Source organism: Diceros bicornis, chromosome 2 (genome assembly GCF_020826845.1).
Source record: "Diceros bicornis minor isolate mBicDic1 chromosome 2, mDicBic1.mat.cur, whole genome shotgun sequence".
In the NCBI taxonomy this organism is placed as follows: domain Eukaryota; kingdom Metazoa; phylum Chordata; class Mammalia; order Perissodactyla; family Rhinocerotidae; genus Diceros; species Diceros bicornis.
Window position 1 is genome coordinate 36,080,768 of NC_080741.1, and position 20,532 is coordinate 36,101,299.

Sequence of the window (20,532 nt, forward strand, 5' to 3'; positions counted from 1 at the left end):
TTTTTTGGAGGTCATATTGGTTTATAACATTGCATAATTTCAGGTGTGCTTTATTATATATCAGTTTCTGTATAGACTGCATCGTGCTCACCATCAATAGTCTAATTTTTATCCATCACCATACATATGTGCCCTTTTACCCTTTGGTCCAACCCTCCACTCTCTTCCCCTCTGGTAACCACTAATCTGTTCTCCTTATCTATGTGTTTATCTTCCAGATACAAGTGAAATCATAGTGTTTGTCTTTCTCTAGCTTATTTTGCTTAACATAATACCCTCAAGGTCCATCCATGTTGTTGCAAATGGGATGATTTTGTCTTTTTTTTTTATAGCTGAGTAGTACTCCACTGTACATGTATACCACATCTTTTTTATCCATTCATCAGTTGATGGGCCCTTGGATTGCTTCCATGAATAATGCTGCAATTAACATACGGGTTCATAAATCTCTTTGAATTGTTGATTTCATGTTCTTGGATAAGTACTTAGTAGTGAGATAGCTGGATTGTATGGTATTTCTATTTTTAATTTTTTGAGGAATCTCCATACTGTTTTCCATAGTGGTTGCACCAGTTTGCATTCCCATTTGCAGTGTATGAGGGTTCCCTTTTCTCCACATCCTCTCCAACATTTGTTATTTTTTTGGCCTTGGTAATTATAGCCATTCTGACAGGTGTAAGGTGATATCTCATTGTAGTTTTGATTTGCATTTCCCTAATAATTAGTGATGTTGAACATCTTTTCATATGCCTGTTGGCCATCTGTATATCTTCTTTGGAAAAATGTCTGTTCAGATCCTCTGCCCATTTTTTGATTACGTTGTTTGTTTTTTTGTTGTTAAGTTGTATTAGTTCTTTATATATTTTGGAAATTAACCCCTCATTGGATATATGATTTGCTAATAGTTTCTCCCAGTTGGTGGGTTGTTTGTTCGTTTTGTTCATGGTTTCCTTTGCCTTGCAGAGGCTTTTCAGTCTGATGTAGTCTCATTTGTTTATTTTTTCTTTTGTTTCCCTTGCCTCAATAGACATGGTATTTGAAAAGAGGCTGCTAAGACTGATGACAAACAGTGTACTGCCTGTATTTTCTTCTATGATTTTTATGGTTTCAGGTCTTACATTCAAGTTTTTAATCCATTTTGACTTAATTTTTGTGTATGGTATAAGATAATGGTCTACTTTCATTCTTTTGCATGTGGCTATCCAGTTTTCCCAACACCATTTATTGAAGAGACTTTCCTTTCTCCATTGTATGTTCTTGGCTCCTTTGTCAAAGATTAGCTGTCCATAGATGTATGGTTTTATTTCTGGGCTTTCAATTCGTTCCATTGATCTGTGTGTCTGTTTTTGTGCCAGCACAATGCTGTTTTGATTACTATAGCTTCGTAATATATTTTGAAGTCAGGGATTATGATGCCTCCAGCTTTGTTCTTTTTTCCCAGGATTGCTTTGGCTATTCAGGGTCTTTTGTTGTTCCATATAAATTTTACAATTCTTTTTTTTTTTTTATTTAATTTATTTATTTTTCCTCCAAAGCCCCAGTAGATAGTTGTATGTCATAGCTGCACATCCTTCTAGTTGCTGTATGTGGGACACGGCCTCAGCATGGCCAGACAAGCGGTGCGTCAGTGCGTGCCTGGGATCCGAACCCGGGCCACCAGCAGTGGAGCACGTGCACTTAACTGCTAAGCCACGGGGCCGGCCCAATTTTATAATTCTTTGTTCTATTTCTGTGAAGAATGTCATTGGGATTCTGATTGAGATTGCATTGAATCTATAGATTGCTTTAGGTAATATGGACATTTTAACTATGTTTATTCTTCCATTCCATGAGCATGGAATATCTTTCCATTTCTTTATGTCTTCAAAAGACATATTGAAGAACTATACTTCAGTACAGTTCTTTCACTTTCTTGGTTAAATTTATTCTTAGATATTTTATTCTTTTTGTTGCAATTGTAAGTGGGATTGTATTCTTGAGTTCTCTTTCTGTTAGTTCGTTATTAGAGCATAGAAATGCAACTGATTTTTGTAAGTTGATTTTGTACCCTGCAACTTTGCTGTAGTTGTTGATTATTTCTAATAGCTTTCTGGTGGATTCTTCAGGGTTTTCTATATATAGGATCATTTTGTCCACAAACAAGAGTTTCACTCCCTTTCCAATTTGGATATCTTTTATTTCTTTTTCTTGTACCGGAGGCCAAAATCTCCAGTACTATGTTGAATAGGAGTGGCGAGAATGGGCACCCTTGTCTTGTTCCTGTTCTCAGAGGGATGGTTTTCAGTTTTTCACCATTAAGTAAGATGTTGGCAGTGGGTCTGCCATATATGGCCTGTATTATGTTGAGGTACTTTCCTTCTATACCCATGTTATTGAGGATTTTTATCATAAATGGGTGTTAGATCTTGTCAAATGCTTTCTATGCATCTATTGAGATGATCATGTGATTTTTACTTATTTATTTATTTTTGGTGAAGATAATTAGCCCTGAGCTAACATATGTTGCCAATCCTCCTCTTTTTTGCTGAGGAGGATTGGCCCTGGGCTAACATCCGTGCCCATCTTCCTCTACTTTATATGTGGGACACCTGCCGCAGTGTGGCTTGATAAGTGGTGTGTCAGTCCATGCCCAGGATCCAAACCTGCAAACCCCAGACTGCCAAAGCAGAATGTGCAAACTTAACCACTACGCCACTAGGCCAGCCCCTGATCATGTGATTTTTATTTTTCATTTTGTTAATGTGGCGTATCACATTGGTTGATTTGTGGATGTTGAACCACCCCTGCATCCCTGGTATAAATCCCACTTGATCATGGTATATGATCCTTTTAATGTATTGCTGCATTTGATTTGTCAATATTTTGTTGAGGATTTTTGCATCTATGTTAATCAGTGATATTGGCCCGTAATTTTCCTTCTTTGTGTTGTTTTTGTCTGATTTTGGTATCAGGGTAATGTTGGCCCCATAGAATAAGTTAGGAAGCATTCCATCTTCTTCAATTTTTTGGAATAGTTTGAAAAGGATACGTATTAAATCTTCTTTGAATGTTTGGTAGAATTCTCCAGAGAAGCCATCTGGTCCTGGACTTCTGTTTTTTGGGAGGTTTCTGATTACTGTTTCAATCTCTTAACTTGTGTTTGGTCTATTCAGATTCTCTATTTCTTCTTGATTCAGTTTTATGAGTATGAGTTGTTGATTCAGTTTTATGAGTATGGTTGTACGAGTCTAAGAATTTATCCATTTCTTCTAGGTAGTCCAATTTGCTGGCATATCGTTTTTCATAGTATTCTCTTACAATCCTTTGTATTTCTGTGGTATCTGTTGTTATTTCTCCTTTTTAATTTTTAATTTTATTTATTGGAGCCTTCTCTCTTTTTTCTTAGTGAGGCTGGCTAAGGGTTTGTCAATTTTATTTATTTTCTCAAAAAATCAGCTCTTAGTTTCATTGATCCTCTCTATTTTTTTTTTTTAGTTTATATTTCATTTATTTCTGCTCTAATGTTTTATCATTTACCTCTTTCTGCTGACTTTGGGCTTTGTTTGTTATTCTTCTTCTAGTTCTGTTAGGTGTAGTTTAAGATTACTTATTTGAGATTTTTCTTCTTTGTTGAGGTAGGCCTGCATTGCTATAAATTTCCCTCTCAGCACTACTTTTGCTGCATCCTACAAGTGTTGGTATGTTGTGTTTTCATTTTCATTTGTCTCCAGGTATTTTTTTATTTCTCCTTTCATTTCTTTTATTTATTTATTTATTTATTTATTTATTTATTTTTTGAGGAAGACAGCTAACATCTGTTGCCAACCTTCCTCTTTTTCTTTTTTCTCCCCAAAGCCCCCGTAGATAGTTGTCTATCCTAGCTATAGGTTTTTCTAGTTCTTCTAAGTGGGACACTGCCTCAGCATGGCTTGATGAGTGGTGAGTAGGTCTGCACCCAGGATCTGAACCAGTAGACCCTGGGCCGCCGAAGCAGAACACGCGAACTTAACCACTATGCCACCAGGCCAATTCCCCCCCTTTGATTTCTTAATTGCTCCAATGGTTGTTCAGTAGCATGTTGTTTAGCCTCCACATATTTGTGACTTTCTCAGCCTTTTTCTTGTAGTTGATTTCAAGTTTAATAGCATTGTGGTCAGAAAAGATGCTCAAAGTGGTTTCAATCTTCTTAAATTTATTGAGGCTTACCTTGTTTCCCAACATATGGTCTATCTTTGAGAATGTTCCATGTGTACTTGAGAAGAACGTGTATTCTGCTAGTTGTGGAAGGGACGTTGTATATATATCTATTAGGTCCATCTGGTCTAGTATTTCATTTAAGGCCACTGTTTCCTTGTTGACTTTCTGTCTGGATGATCTATCCATTGATGTAAGTGGGGTGCTGAGACCCTCTACCACTATTGTGTTGCTATCGATTTCTCCCTTTAGGTCTGTTAGTATTTTCTTTATATACTTTGATGCTCCTGTGTTAGGTGCATATATATTCATAACTGTTATGTCCTCTTGGTGGAATGTCCCTTTTATCATTATATACTGCCCCTCCTTGTCTCTCATGGTCTTTTTTATCTTCAAATCTGCTTTGTCTGACATAAGTATGGTAACACCTGTTTTCTTTTGCTTGCCATTTGCTTGGAGTATCATCTTCCATCCCTTCACTCTGGGCCTCTGTTTGTCTTTAGACCTGAGATGTGTTTCCTGGAGGCAGCATATTATTGTTCGGTCTTGTTTTTTAATCCATCAAGCCACTCCGTGTCTTTTGATTAGAGAATTCAATCCATTTCCATTTGGAGTGGTTATTGACATATGAGGGCTTAATACCGCCATTTTGTCTCTTGTTTTCCAGTTGTTCTATATTTTCACTGTTTCTCTTCCTTTTTATTTCTGACTGCCATTTCAGTTTGGTGGTTTTCTGTGATGATTTTCTCAGTTTCCTCTTTATTTAGGATTTGTGGCTCTGCTCTGACTTTTTGTTTAGTGGTTACCATGAGGTTTGTATAAGAGATCTCATAGATGAGATAGTCCATTTTCTGGTAGCCTCTTATCTCCATTAGCCTAAGTAGGTTCCATCCCCTCCTCGTCCCCTGCTGAGTTATTCTTGTCACAAATTGTTCTTTCCTGTTGTGAGTTTGTGACTAAATTGAAGTGTTTATAGTTATTTTTGGTGCTTTCCTTTCCTTTGTCTTTTATGTTATAATTAAGTGTTTACTGACATATTCTTATATAGAGCTGCAGTTTTCTGATTCTATCTGTCTATTTATCTCCTTGCGCAAGCTTTTGTAAACCTTTGCTTTTTAGTTTCAGATGGGAGGGCTCATTTCAACATTTCTCATAAGGCAGGTCTAGTGGTGATGAACTCCTTCAGCTTTTGTTTATCTGGGAAAGCTTTTATTTCTCCATCATATCTGAAGGATAGTTTCACTGTAGAGTATTCTTGGCTGAAACTTTTTGTTTTGAATATATCATTCCACTCTCTCCTAGCCTGTAAGGTTTCTGCCCAGAAATCTGCTGAAAGCCTGATAGGAGTCCCTTTGTAGGATATTTTCTTCTGCGTTGGTGCCCTTAATATTTTTTCTTTGTCATTAACTTTTTTTTAAAATTAATTAATTATTTATTTATTTATTTTCCCCCCCAAAGCCCCAGTAGATAGTTGTATGTCATAACTGCACATCCTTCTAGTTGCTGTATGTGGGACGCAGCCTCAGCGTGGCCGGAGAAGCGGTGTGTTGGTGCGCACCCGGGATCCAAACCCGGGCCGCCAGCAGTGGAGCGCATGCACTTAACCGCTGAGCCACGGGGCCGGCCCTGTCATTAACTTTTGCTAGTTTTAATTCTATATGCCTTGGAGATCTTTTTGCACTGATGTAATTAGGAGTGCTATTGGCTTCAGGTACTTGTAAGTCTAGTTCCTTCCCCAGGTTTGGGAAGTTCTCAGCTATTATTTCTCTGAACAAGCTCTCTGCTCCTTTCTACCTCTCTTCTCCCTCTGGAATACCTATAATCCTTATGTTGCTTTTCCTAATTAAACTGGATATTTCTCAAAGAATTTCATCATTTTTTCAAAATCTTAGTTGTCTCTCCTCCTCCACCTGCAGCATTTCTGTATTTCTATCCTCCGAATCACCAATTCTGTCCTCCATAAGGTCAGCTCTATATTTTATGGTTTCTAGATTATTTTTTATCTCATTAATTGTGTTCTTCATATCAGAATTTTTTTTTTTTTTTTTAGAGTTTCAATCTCTTTGGTGAAGTATTCCTTCTGCTCATTAATTTTATTCATGAGCTCATTGAACTGTCTTTCTGAGTTTTCTTGTAACTCATTGAATTTCTTTATGATAACTACTTTGAATTCTCTGTCATTTAGATTGTAAATTTCTGTGAGTTCAGGATTGGTTTCTAGAGACTTGTAATTTTCCTTCTGCTCTGAAGTGTTAATGTAGTTCCTCATGGTGTGTGATGATGTGATCCTTTGCCAGTGCATTAGTGGTAGTATCAGGTTGCAGATTCTACCTGCCACTACTGGGTAGGGGGGAGCAGGAGCTGTCTTTTCTGATCCCATCCCATCTTCTGGAAGTTTTCTGGGTAAGGCTACTCTGAGTTTGCCCAGGCTGGCCACAGCCGTTCTGCAGGTGGTGCTCACAGGGGTAGGGTCTCTACACTGGGCAGGTGGGTTGGCATCATAGGCAGTGTCTCTCTGCTCAGCAGGGGATGGGCTGAGCTACCGCACACTAGGGGCACCCACATGGGGACTAAGCTGCCACTTGGTAGGTCTCACGAGTTGCTGTGCTCTGTGGGTGGGGGCATCTTCTGAGTGGATGGGGCACCTTCTCGCCTATGCTGTGCTCAGTGGGCAGGCACCTTTGCAGGGGCTGAGCCACTGCCACTCGGTGTAGAGCTTTCCCACTCCAAAAGCGTTTGTACAGGCCAGGCTGTCCCTGCCTCCTCTTACAGTTGCACCAGCTGCTGTGTGAGGATCTGTGACCTGGCTCACTGCCTCTGGGCAGGGGGAAGGGTGTGCTCACCTAGTTCCACTGCCTCTCAGGGATCCAGTCCACCCACCTTCAGATGTATAGCTGCATGGATCTCTCAAAGTTCTGTTGTGCTGTGCAGGGAATTCTCTGCTGGTTGATGAATGTCCATTCAGTTGTAACTTAAAGGGGAGAGACTAAGTGAACAACTCACTCGGCCATGATGCTGACATCACTCCTGAGCTCATTTTTCTACTAGGATATTCAGTTTTCTCTCTAATAAGTTATCAGGGCTCTTTATATATTAGGATATTCATCATTGTTCTGTTCCACATTTTTTCTTTTTGGTGAGGAAGATTGATGCTAACCTAACATCTGTTGCCAATCCTCTTCCCTTTGCTGAGGAAGACCAGCCCTGAGCTAACATCCATGCCCATCTTCCTTCACTTTGCATGTGGGACACCACCACAGCATGGCTTGATGAGTGGTGTGTTGGTCCACGCCCAGGATTCGAACCCGCAAACCCCAGGCCACCGAAACGGAGCACGTGAACCCAACCACTACACCACTGGGCCAGTCCCTGTTCCACATTTTGTAAAATTTACTGAAGTTTAACAGACAATGGAGGTGAAAGATTTGGACTCTATGGTAATAAAGGAAAGGTACAGCTCAGGAAATGTCCACAGAGGTGGATCTTGGGCAGCAAGGGGGAATTAAAACTTAAGAATAAGTAGGGAGAGGGGCCGGCCCCGTGGCTTAGCGGTTAAGTGCATGCGTTCTGCTACTGGCAGCCCGGGTTTGGATCCCAGGTGCACACCGACGCACCGCTTCTCCGGCCATACTGAGGCTGTGTCCCACATACGGCAACTAGAAGGATGTGCAACTATGACCTACAACTATCTACTGGGGCTTTGGGGAAGAAAAAAAGGAGGAGGATTGGCAATAGATGTTAGCTCAGAGCCGGTCTTCCTCAGCAAAAAGAGGAGGGTTAGCATGGATGTTAGCTCAGGACTGATCTTCCTCACACACACAAAAAAAAAACCCGAATAAGTAGGGAGAGAAATGTGGGAAAGGATGAAGAGAACAAAGACCCAAGGCAGAGAAGGGCAACAAAAAGAGACCATATGGAGAGCAAGAGGGTGTCTAAATGGACAGGCCTATTCATTTAGATTTGATTTTGATTCATTTAAATGTTGATCAACTTTCCAACTTACTCATTATTGCATGGAGGGGTACCAAGACCAACCAGAGATGATCATCAGAAATGGGGGAGGGGGTGTCTCTAAGAACCGAGATAGAGCAGCAAAGTGTGTTAAGTTCCTCTTCCAAACAGACATACTTCCCCTGTCTACATCCCTCTCACACGGTCAGAGGCCTCTTCCTTTATTTCAGACCTCCTTAATGTGCTACCTAACTCAGGAATGTCTCACCTGGAAGATCTCCAAGCGGCCTGTAAGATTACCTCGTCCATTCCTCACTTCTGTAATGGTAACGCTTGGTCCCTGTTTAAAAAAACAAAACAACAAAATCCTGCTAAGTTTCAACCATCTTCAGACACTCCTGTCTGCTGAATCCTGTTCTGGGCCCACCAGAATCTTATAGAACCCCTCCTGGACTTGTTTGAATCCAACATTCCCAGAATCAGTGACGTGACAGTTGAAAGGAAAGTGACCATTCACAGAGAATAGGTCACAGCCCTCCTGGTGCACCCCCGAGACCTGAGCTCAGCAGACCACCTTCCTTGTGGCTTGCTCCTTTTTTGCTCCATATTTAGCCCCTTTGATTTCTGCTCTGAGACGCACTGAACTCTGACCTGAATGATTTAGCTCTTCCTTTTCAGGCCAGAAAATACATTCAGCCTTCTCATAGACTGACATTTAATTATCTTTTTTTCTTACCATTTAATATCCCATGGCTTCATTAAGTTTACATTTACCTGGTAAATGTAATTAATACCAAGGTATGAATGACTGGCAGGCTTTTGTTTTCTCGGGAATATTGGGATGTCCAAGGTTTCCTCAAAGCATATTGGTCTACAAATATATAACTGGTAGATCTGTTTTGGGAGCTAGGAGACAAGCAGGAAGGGAAACTGTATCTCTGAAATGAGCGGAAAAGAATAGAGTCCCTCTTCCCTTCTCCCTCCCCTCTGCTCTGAAAAATGCAGATGAACTCCCTGCCTGGCATTGCCGGTGCCTCTACGCTACGCCCGTTACAGCGGTCACTACCTGGACATACATTCTGACCACGTCTGCCACAAGCCAAAGCAGAGACGTGGTTTTCCTCAATTTTGTCTTCTCAGTATCTCTCTCACACACACACACACACACACACGCACACGCTGAGGGACTCATAAATATTTGTTAAATGAATAAACATTCATGTGTTATAGCACACATATGTTATAGTCCTTGACTCGCTGAAGTGAATCAATAATATCTTTACAAATGAAAGCTAGTTTGGAGTCTTGGTGTGGTATCCCTCCTGCCCCCAACTCTGAGGGTGAGGCATATGTCCCCCACTTCCAGGAAACTGTAGAACTCTCCTCTTAAGAAGTTAATCTGCCCTGGAGAAAAGTTGTGCGGATACTGACATTTGGGAGCGCCTCACAAAAAAGACTTGTTTGCCCCCCAGTCATCCTCTGTCGACCAGCTCTGCCAATTCCCTCACAGCTGCCTCACTTTTAAATACAAACACACAACCACACATCACCAACATTTGAGAAAGCCTCTAACATGAGAGACAGCACAAGCAAGGTAAAGCAAAAACAACAAAAAATCGAAGGAAAAATCCTATACTTAATATCTTCAAACAGATAAAAAGAATAAAGAGAAAGAACTCTTGGAAACTGAAAACAACACAGCCTTTAAAAGAAAAATGCACCAAAAGAGTTGAAAGATAAAATCCAGAAAGTGGGGGCAGGGGTAAGCAAACAGAAATGAAGAAGAAATGACTTCACAGAAGAAGACAAATGCTAAATGATAAAAGTTTCAGACAGAAACTACAGAGAAAATGGAAAGGAGCTAATTCTTGAAGAAAAGACAGGAGAAGATTTCACAGAATTGAAAAACACAATAATTCTGATTGAAAGTGCACCACTGAATTTAGAAAGGCCCATGACAGGGCTATAATCATGAAATTTCAGGACACCAGGGATAAAAAGAGGATCCTAAAACTTTCAGAGAGAGACAGGGGAAGAAAAACAGGCCAGACAGAGAGGAACAGTGTATTAGGGAAGAATCTAAGTTGCTTTAACACAGAGATATAAAAAATGGAGTGGCATAATCAAAATAGGAATGAATTCCTAACTCACATCATAGCTCAGAGGTAGAGGGCAGGGCTGCAAGGGCAGCTCAGGAATCCTCCTCATCCAGCTTCTAATTCGGAGTTCAAGGGGGCAGCCTAGGTGCCCCCATCACGTCTACATCCCACCACCGGCAAGAGGGAAAGGTGAAAGGTGTCTGGATGCCGAGTCCTTCCAGGTTACAACCTGAAGAGGAAAACACAATTTCAACTCATACTCTACTGGCCAGAACTTAGTCAACTGTCCAGAAGGCACAGCAAGGAAGGCTAGGAAATGTAATCTCCAGCTAGGCAAAAGGTAGACATTATTTTGGAAAGGAAGAAGGAAGAATGGAAACTGGAGGACAAATAGAAGCCTGTACCCCAAACAGAATCAGAATTGAATTGTATTTCTTCAGAACATCACTGGATTCCAGTAACCAACAGAATAATGTCTCCATAATTTGGAGAGAAAATGATCCTTAGCCTAGGATCTCACACTAGTCCAATATTAAAGGTGAGGTTAGAATAAAGGCATTAAAATACCTAAAAACAGAATTTTATGGAAGTTTTAAGGTGAAATCCAAGAAAAAGAATGACAAGGGATCCAAGAAGCAGGCTTAGAGAGCAAGTAGTGCAGGATGGTGTAAAAGACAGATGGCTCTGGGAAAAAAATCTCCAGGAAAAAATGGAATCAATAAATTATCTAATACATTTGATCATTTGGGGAAAACTACTGATAAGAATATACTTGATCAGGGGCCGGCCTGGTGGCATAGTGGTTAAGTTCCCGTGCTCCACTTCGGTGGCTCTGGGTTCACAGGTTTGGATCCCGGGCGCGGACCTAAGCACCGCTTGTCAAGCCATGCTGTGGCGGCGTCCCATATAAAGTGGAGGAAGATGGGCATGGATGTTAGCCTGGGGCCAATCTTCCTCAGCAAAAAGAGGAAGATTGGCAACAGATGTTAGCTCAGGACTAATCTTCCTCACAAAAATAACAAAAAATAAAAAAAAAAGAACATACTCGATCCAATGGAGCAAATGAGAAAACTATAAGGATTTGTAGAAGGAAAATAAGTGAGTAAAAAAACCAAAGCAATTATTAAGTCCGGGGGGGGGGAAGAAAGAGTACATGAGAGGAAATCTTATTATAATACTCTTCTTGGAGCAATGGTTAAATATGTTTACATGTCATAATAAGGCAAACTGATTACTGAGTTGACACAAAACTGTGACTCAACTATGGAACAGAGAGGATGTTGGGGAGAAAGTATGTGCATGTGTGCGGGTGGGAGTAGTGTTAATGAAGTAAATCCTCATTTACTATTATAGGACGTCTATGTTATAAAAATGAAGAAGTGGCAGAAAACTTTATTCATAATAAGAGAAATGCAATGTAAAAATAAAATGAGAATATTTTTGTCTATCAGACTGGTGAAATCCCATAAGTTCGGTAATACACTCCCTTGGGAAGGCTCTGGGGAAGCAGGCACTGTCATACACTGCTGGGAAGAGTATAAACTGGCCAAACTTCTGTAGAGGACAATTTAGCCATACCTATCAAAATTACGAGTGTATGTACCCTTTGGACTAGCAATGCCACTTATGAGAATTTATCTTAGACATTTATTCACATGTGCAAAATAACATCTGAATATTCAGAGCAGCGTTTTTTGTAAAGCAAATATTAGAAATAATGCAAATGTCCATCTGCTTTAAAAAGAGTAAGGATGCTCTATTTACTGAAACGGCATGATTAACTTTTTCTTAGCTGAAAAAAGCAAGGTGCAGAACGGTGCATATATGAGGTAATCATCAGTGCAGTTCACCAGCATGTCTGGTTCTCTGACTCCTGGGCACGTGATAAGTTTGCACTTCTCTGCCCCTTTTAAACTGTCAGGTCCACATGACAGGCTTTGGTCAATGAATGGAAGCAGAAATGCCATGTGTCACCTCTGGGAGGAAGACTTTAGGGGCCAGGGAGCAATTTGCCATAGTCCGTGTCCCTTGCCATTGCAAGCATGACACTCCAGGTGGTAGAGATTCTGCTGGTTTGCAACCCCGCATGAGAAAAACGGAAAACAACCCAGGATCGACGTGGTGCGTGGGTGAGAAAGAAGCCACTAAGATGTTTGGAGTGTTTGTTAATGCAACATATCCTACCTTATCATGGTTGATTCAGGATACTTTTGGGTAAAAAAAAAAAAAAGGCGGACGAAGTAAACATATAATGTTATTTTCTTGTATATAAGTATACACAGAAAACTAACAGTGGTTCCTGAGGAAAGTGGGTGGGGTAGGAACTAGATGGTGGGAGACAGGAGCAGGAGAGATACTCTTATAAAGATTTTATTTATTTATTTATTTTCCTCCCAAAGCCCCAGTAGATAGTTGTATGTCATAGCTGCACATCCTTCTAGTTGCTGTATGTGGGATGCGGCCTCGGCATGGCCGGAGAAGCGGTGCATTGGCGCGCGCCCAGGATCCGAACCGGGCCGCCAGTAGTGGAGCGCGTGCACCTAACCGCCAAGCCACGGGGCCGGCCCAGGAGAGATACTCTTTACTGCATATCTTTCCACATGTCTTATTTTAGAACCATATGAACGTATGACTTATTCAAAAACTTTCATTGAAAAAGAAATAATAGCCTAAGAACATTATTTAGAAATATGGAAGTAAATATCAGATCAAATAAAAGTAGTTGCAAGTGGTTATTCTTAGGGAGTGGAATCTAGGGAGATGATTATCACTTTCCATTTAGTACAATACCATTTTAAAACTACGTGTATGTATTACTTTGATTTTTAAAACTTAGAAAAAAACCATGGTGAGTGACCAAGATAGTGTCTTGTGATGTGATATTATGAGGGCTAAGCTTTATCCAACTCTCTCTTGCATTGGGAAGTAACAAAGAATGGAAATTTTTGAATTCCTCCAAAGTGCCAATCTTTTACGAATTGAATCACATCTCTTACGCTTGCAGGTCATTTATGGAAAACTGCAACCAATCTTGAATACTGTTTGGCATGAAATGTAACAAGGGATTGGTATCTGATTCCATAGTCTAGAAAAGAGGAAAACTAGAAAAGCAACAGATACTTTTGCTTTTGCCAAGAAAAGCAACTTCTGCTTCAAAACACTCCCTGTCCACCACCACCACCTACCCAACTGTCCAAGTCAGAAATCTGGAAGTCATCCTGAACTCTGCTTTTCTCTTACCCCACGTTCCTTCACATGCCAGATCCTATGGGTTCTACTTTTAACTGGTCCACCTCTCTCCATCCCTGCTGCATGGATCACTGCAACAGCTTCTTAGCTCACTGTTCTTGTTGCTTCCAGTTTTGCCCCTTCCAGAACATCCTCTTTGCTGCAACCAGAGTGATTTTTTACTAGACAAATATGGCCACGTCACTTATCAGCCTAAACACTTCACTGTTCCCCCACTCCCTTCCAAATAAAATCCCAACCTCTACAACAACCCTCTGTTATCTGGCCCCTGTCCACCTGTTTGTGTCACCTGTCTTTAGTTCTTGCTCTCTCTGTCAGCTTCCTGAACTTTCAGTTCTCACAGGAACCAATGACTATTTTTCTTTTGCCTCCAAGCATTCATACGTGCTGTTCTCTCTGCCTCAAACACTCTTCTCCCATTTAATTCCTACTTATCCTTCAGTTCAGACATCCTTCTTCCAGAATGTCTTACTTGGCACCCCAGGTGCAGGTGGGTACGGATGGGAGTGCCCATCTGTTCCCAGAGTTCCCTGTCTCTTATCAGAGCAACATGAGGCTGGACTCTATGGAAGATACTTCTTTCTTTCTTTATCTGACCTCCTTTCCAGCCTGTAAACTTTGTCTCTTTTCTTTAACATTGTATCCTCAGCTCCTGGCACAGGATAGGAGTTCAGTGAGTATCTGTTGAAAAAGCGAATGAACGAATTCAAATCTAGAATCAAATCTAGGCTGATATTTGATTTTTTTGTGTGTGTGTGTGTGTGTGAGGAAGATCAGCCCTGAGCTAACATCCATGCCAATCCTCCTCTTTTTGCTGAGGAAGACTGGCCCTGGGCTAACATCCGTGCCCATCTTCCTCCACTTTATATGGGACGCCGCCACAGCATGGCCTGACAAGCGGTGCATTGGTGCACGCCCGGGATCTGAACCCGCAAACCCTGGGCCGCTGCAGCAGAGCGCGTGCACTTAACCGCTCCGCCACAGGGCAGGTCCCGATATTTGATTTTTAATCAAGTAGAAACTGAATAAATATCTCTGCTTTTCTCTGGGAAGGCACAATGCTGAGTCTGGTAATTTCATATTTAAAACTCCCAAGTTCTCCAAGTGATCCAAGCTGGCTGGTAGAGGCAATCAGTAATAATACCCAGTGCTTGGCTAAGAGCTGGCTCCTAAACTAAAGGTGGGTCACAGTAGTGTAATCTCTACAAGAAACAACAGATCCCCTCACCGTCCCAATCTAAGGGACTGGTGAAAAGGTGCAGTTGGTTGATAAAACCTAGTGCACAGATCCCTTTGATAATTTAATAAACTTTCATATCAAGAGATTACAACTGACACCTGCTACCACTAAGTGTCTGGGTCTCTGTTTGGTTCTTGCAAGCAGCCAGGTCTGCCTTTCATCTATTATGTCTCTATTCTCCAAGGAAGTGAGATAAAAGCCCATATAAATTTCCAGAATGAGGCATTGTTTTCTTCAGCCAAAAATCTGTAATTTCTCATTAGACTGTCAATAGCAATATTGAAGATGGGCAATTTTTTTGAAGCCAGTTGTACCAAGAACAAATGTCACCACCCGGGATTGTACAATGTGTAACGAGGAAGCAAAGCGGTGACATATGTACTGGAGGATAGAGTAGATAAAATGTTTCTCTACGGCAGCCCAAGTATGTGTCTTACTTGCAATTAGAGGAATGAATTTAACCAATACCAGCCTGTGGAAAAGTTTTCAGTGCCAAAGAGAGATGAGAAAAATAAAGACCTTGTGGAGAGAGTTTTCTAAAAAGCTAAATTTATTCTTTTCATTTTTCATTTTAAGTTTTCATTATTGTGCTTTCAATTTTTTGGTGTTGACTGACCCTTCTATTATGCAATAACGTTAGGTGGGGAAGCAAGTAACAGGACAATGCGTGTACACAAGAAACTGGTAACAAGGGTTTCCTCAAAGGAGGGAACTGGGAGGCTGCAGGAAAAGGGAGGGAGAGAGGATTTCACTACATACTCTTTTGATCCCTTTGAATTTTGAATCGTGTAAATGCATCAATGATTCAAAAATAAATTAATTAAATTAAAATGAATAAGATTAATTAAAATAAAATAAGATGAAATGGGAATAGAATATGGTAATAGTTTATGTCCTTATTTGGAAAAATTAAAAAAAATTGGCAATTCTATGTCAGGCTTCAAAACAAGTGAAAATATGTTTAATCTATAAAATCCTAAGGTCTGGGAACTATTCCAAAATATTTTTTTAACAAGCCAATATTATCTAAACGCATCTCATTCCAGCTAAGGAAGTCACATGTGTTGGTTTGCCCCATCGCTGGGAACGTTGACTTCAACCACTTGGTTAAGGTGGCGTCAGCCAGTTTTTTCTACTGTAAAGTTACTCTTTTAATCTTTGTAAGTAATTTATGCGGAGCCTTTGAGGCCAGGTAAATATCCCATCCCTCATCAAACTTTCCCCACTATTTTTAGCACCCATTGATAAAATTTTGTAGTGCCATCATTTCTTCTCCACTTATTAGTTAGCATTCTATCGTAAGGAAGAGCTTTCCCTTCTGCTTCATTTATTTGTTTACTTATTTCTTTAACTCATCATAGACTCAGGAATTTTTATTTTGTTTTACTCAAAGGGTTTAAATGAATTACTATTATTACTTATTTTGACGCTTATGTTGACTCAGATGTGGCTAGTGGGAAATTCTTTTTCTTTTTAAACCATGAACCATAAGGCCCTACCATTTAATCTGGCCTGCTGCATCTCTGACTGATACTCTCTCCTCACTCACACTTGTTCACTCTATTACAGCTTTCTTTTCTTAAAACACACAGGCTCTTCACTGCCCCGGGGCCTTTGCACTGGCTGTTTCCTCTCCCTGGAGTGCTCTTCTCCCCATCTTCCCAGGGCTGGCTCCTTTGATTCCTTCAGGTGTCCCCTCCTGAGTCCTTCTCTCACCATCTCATCTAATTTAAGGCTAATCCCTCTCTCACTCTCTTACTCTCCCTCTCATTCCCTCTCCTGTATTTTCAACCTCTCCCTCTCTACTGGCTCCTTCCTAGGAGTATTTAAACATTTTCTAACCTCTTCCACATGATTAAAAAAAAAACCCCAAAACCTAATAATTCTTCCCTTCCTTCTTTAGTTTTGCCTTTCCCTCCTTGCATGTCCCTAGTCCCTCATCTTCTGCTGCCAGCCCAACTTATAGAGAGCATTGTCTACACTTTCTCAAGCTCCACGTTTTGCCTTCCATTTACACCTTCACTGACTGCAAGCTGAGTTTATGCTCTGCCCCCAAACTGAAACTGAACTGTTCTCACCAAGGTCAACAACAACCAGGGCCGTGGTTAGCCCACACAATACCTTTATGTGGACCGGAAGAAGGTGCCCCTCCTTCGAGACACTTGCTTCCACTTGTTAGTAAATGGTCATCTTAAGCATATCAATCTGCAATGTCCACAATGTGCCTAGTGCCCACCAGCATTGTGCAGTGTACTACCTGCACAACCACACTTGAGGGCTCTGTCAGCAGCCTTTTTTCCACTAGCTTGAAAGACACATTCTAGTCTCATCTTACTTGACCACCCTCAAGCTCCCCTGTGACCATCACTCCTTGAAAGGCTGTCTTCTTTGGCAGCTACAATAACATAGTCGACATTCTTGCTGCTCCTTTCTCATCCTCTCAGGCTCCTCTTCTTTGGCACTTCTCTTAAGTACTAAGTCCATTTCAGTGTCCTGGTTTATCTTCCTTTGTTACCTGACTCCTCTCTCTGAGTAATCTCAACCACTTTCATTCAACGAACATTTCTTGAGTGCCCACTCTGTGCCAGGCATTGTTCTCAGCACTGACCACTTGGAATTTCCAAGCACCTCCTGACGAACTGCAAACATGTCTATCTCAGACCCACATATCCAACCGCCTCCCTGAAATCTGAACTTGGATACCAAATGGACTCCTCAAACTTCACAAGTCCAGAACTGAGCTCATCATTCTTCTCTCATGAACTCCTTATTATATCAAGAGGGTGTTAGTGACAGGGTAGGAGGTTGATGGTGAGGGCTCAAGAGAGCTAAAGAAAATGTTATCTGGAGCTAGAGGAAAGGAGGCTCTAGTTATGTAGGAAAGTTTGACGATACTCCTGCCATTGCCTTCTGTAATGTGGAAAATTAAAAATATATTTCATGAACTCAGCCACCTAGCTAAGGAGATTTCTGGGCTGAGTTTCTAAGTGCTGCCTGGCCTCTTCCAGCTGCCCAGTGAATTTTTACCATGATACATGCATACACAGTCATGTTGTCAGTGACACTGTCTCCATGCACCGAATTGTATACCCCCTATGGTTTCTCCAGGTCCCCAAAGAGTTGGCACTGTCACAATAAGACTAGCTAACTCTGTCTTCCAGGTTGCTCAACCCTCTTGGGGAAGGTGGCACACAGAAGGCCAACACTGTCAGCACTGCCATCTTAGGTGACCAGGAGTGGGACTGGCAGAAGACTGGCTATCTCACAATTGGCTCCCCTTGCTCTGCTGTACTGTAGCTTCTCCCCTCCCCCATGATTTTCATTACATAGATATACAAACATATTTAAAATATATGCAAAGGCGTAAAGAATAACCAACCCTCCTCTCCACCACAACTACAATCCTGCATTTCGTGTTTTATCATTCCCTCGTTTTCCTTTACAGTTTTACTAGGTATGTAAGTATCCCTAGTGACATGTTTAATTTTGCTCGTTTCTGAACTAACAGAAATGGAATCGTACTGTATGCATTCTCTTGCGACTTGCTTTATTCTTTCAACATTATGTTCATGGGCTTCACCTATTTGGTCTTTGTCTTAATCTTTGTAACCAGTCTATAAAACAAATGACTACTTACTATGCCTATTCTGGCATGATGTGTTGTGCGTATCAGGTGATGGATAAACACCATATGACGATGCTGTGCAGGATATGTCCACAGAATAGCTAGGCAGCTCATTTTTATGCAAGTGTAGCGGCAACACCGGGGAAGAGGAGTTTCCATATGAGGTATAAATCCTTTAGGCAAAAGCTAAAAATGAACCAATCTCTTGGTGTCATTCTTTGCAATGCATGTATACACCTCAAGTATATGAGTTCATTATTTAATCTGACAAATCCATTTTCTAACACAAATGCAAGAAAAAAATGAATAAAGTTTAAATAGTCCATCTTTCGCATCATCCCTGCTTAGGTATCTTTCCATTTTTTTAAATAATCGAGAACAAACCATCAATGAGAGAGTGGAGAGAAGGTTCTGTCTCACCTGCTCTCTTTAAGTATTTCCTTGAGTAAATATCATAAGCAATATAGGTAAATCTTTCTTACAATGTAGAGATGAAAACAAAAATAAGAGATAATCCTCTGGGCATGAAACTAATAGGCCTAGTATTTTTCCAAGTACTAGAGTATTTGTTTCTTCAGCCAGTCTCCACTAATATTTCAGTCCTCTGGTTCTCAATCTTGACTGGCTGTTGTAATCACCCCCCGAACTTTAAAAAATTCTGACGTTTGTATCCCATTCTCGGTGATTCTGATGCGATTGGTCTGGGGTGGTGCCTGGGCACAAGGATTTTTAAAAGCTCCAAAGACTCTAATATTCTGTGAGTGTGAGAACCACTGCTTTAAGCCACTTTATCCTCCTCCCACCGTGTCCAGCACGGTGCCTGCTGGAAAGTGACGCTCAGCATGAATAAATAGTGTTCTGTTTTTCAAGCAGAGAAGCGTAGTCTCAGAACCACAACCCTCCTGGTGCGCTGGGGCAAAGAGGCAAGTCCTGCCAAGCAAGTGGGTGATGGCGATGCAGCCCGCGTTCACGTCTCTCTCTTGACTCTCACTAGAAGGAATGTCCAAATGGAAGCGCAGGTACTGTCCAGCCAAGTCCCGAAGGCCTCAGAAGATAGGTCACTAAGAAGTTAAGGAGCGCCAGACTGTGTCTTGCTTCTACTAGGGAGGCAGAGGCTGAAAAGGCAGGTGTGGACACTTTGAGCTCTGACCCACGTCTGGTCGACTTTAGAGTCCAACTGGGATCTTCTCACGCCTGCAAACTGCAGTGTGGCAGCTCTTGGCGCGTGAGGATAAGGGCTGGAGTGAGGAGGCACCATGGCGAGCCGCCCTAGGCCTGCCCTGCGGGGAGCGTGGCGCAGCCTCCAGCGCTGGAAGCGCGAGCCTCTGCAGAACTACCCCGGGCTGCACGTGGCGCTGCGCTAGCAGCTGTCCAGGAGCGCTCGGCGGCAGGGGTGCGGACTACAAGTCCCGGCATGCCTCGGGCAGGGGCGGGGCGGCGCCGAAGCCCGGCCAGGAGGGCAGCCAGGCCCAGGCGTGCGCAGTGGTTCTTGGGAGTGGCGAGGCGGGTCCTCCGTGGCTGTCATCTGTGGCCTGGGGCGCCCGGGCGGGGGTGGTCGCTGCCATTGGCGGAGAGGCGGGAGAGGCGGGGCCGCCGCGAGCCGCTGCAGCCGAAGCTGAGCAGGCGGAGGCAGGCGGCCGGCCGGGGAGGCACGGTCCGGGCTGCTGCGTTCCGGCCTGGCCATGGCAGCGGCGCCCCTGAAAGTGTGCATCGTGGGCTCGGGGAACTGGTGAGCGGCTGCGGGCCAGCGGCGCGGGCTCCGCCTCCAGGAAGCTCCTCTCCCGGGCCGGCTAGGGCTGGGGTCCCCGTCGCGGCGTGAGCACCCGGCACCGCGCGCAGGGAGGCGGGGCGGGCGGCCTGGGGGCCGGGCTGGGCACCGCGCGCCCGGGGAGGCCGCGCCGAGGCCCGGGGGCGGCGCGGAGAGAGCGTCCTGCGCGCCCGCGGGCACCTGTCTGCGCTCTCGTCACCGCGCGGCGGACGCACGGAGGCCACCTGCTCGCCACGCCCGGGTGTTTTGCGCAACATCCTAAGGGCGGTCTCCATTCCCCTGGGCAGATCGCCCGGATCGAGGGATTGAAGGGGGCTCGAGTATTCTTATGTGGTTTTGGTATTGAGGAAACCGACGCAGAGAGGGCTAAGGGGCGCTTGCTACCCAGGATGTGGGCGGGGTCCGCGCACACATCCAAGTGTGCGTC

At 42.7% G+C, this 20,532-nt stretch overlaps 1 protein-coding gene across 1 annotated transcript in view; it reads left to right on the top strand.

Annotated features, from left to right (window-relative positions):
• Positions 1-19,961: 19,961 nt before the first annotated feature.
• The window catches only part of GPD1L (glycerol-3-phosphate dehydrogenase 1 like), a 40,258-nt gene continuing 39,687 nt past the window's right edge, over positions 19,962-20,532 (top strand). Inside the window, exon 1 of the mRNA XM_058554388.1 lies at positions 19,962-20,066. Within this exon, the coding sequence (XP_058410371.1) occupies positions 20,020-20,066 (47 nt within the window). The 5' untranslated portion in view covers positions 19,962-20,019. The remainder of the gene's footprint in view (positions 20,067-20,532) is intronic.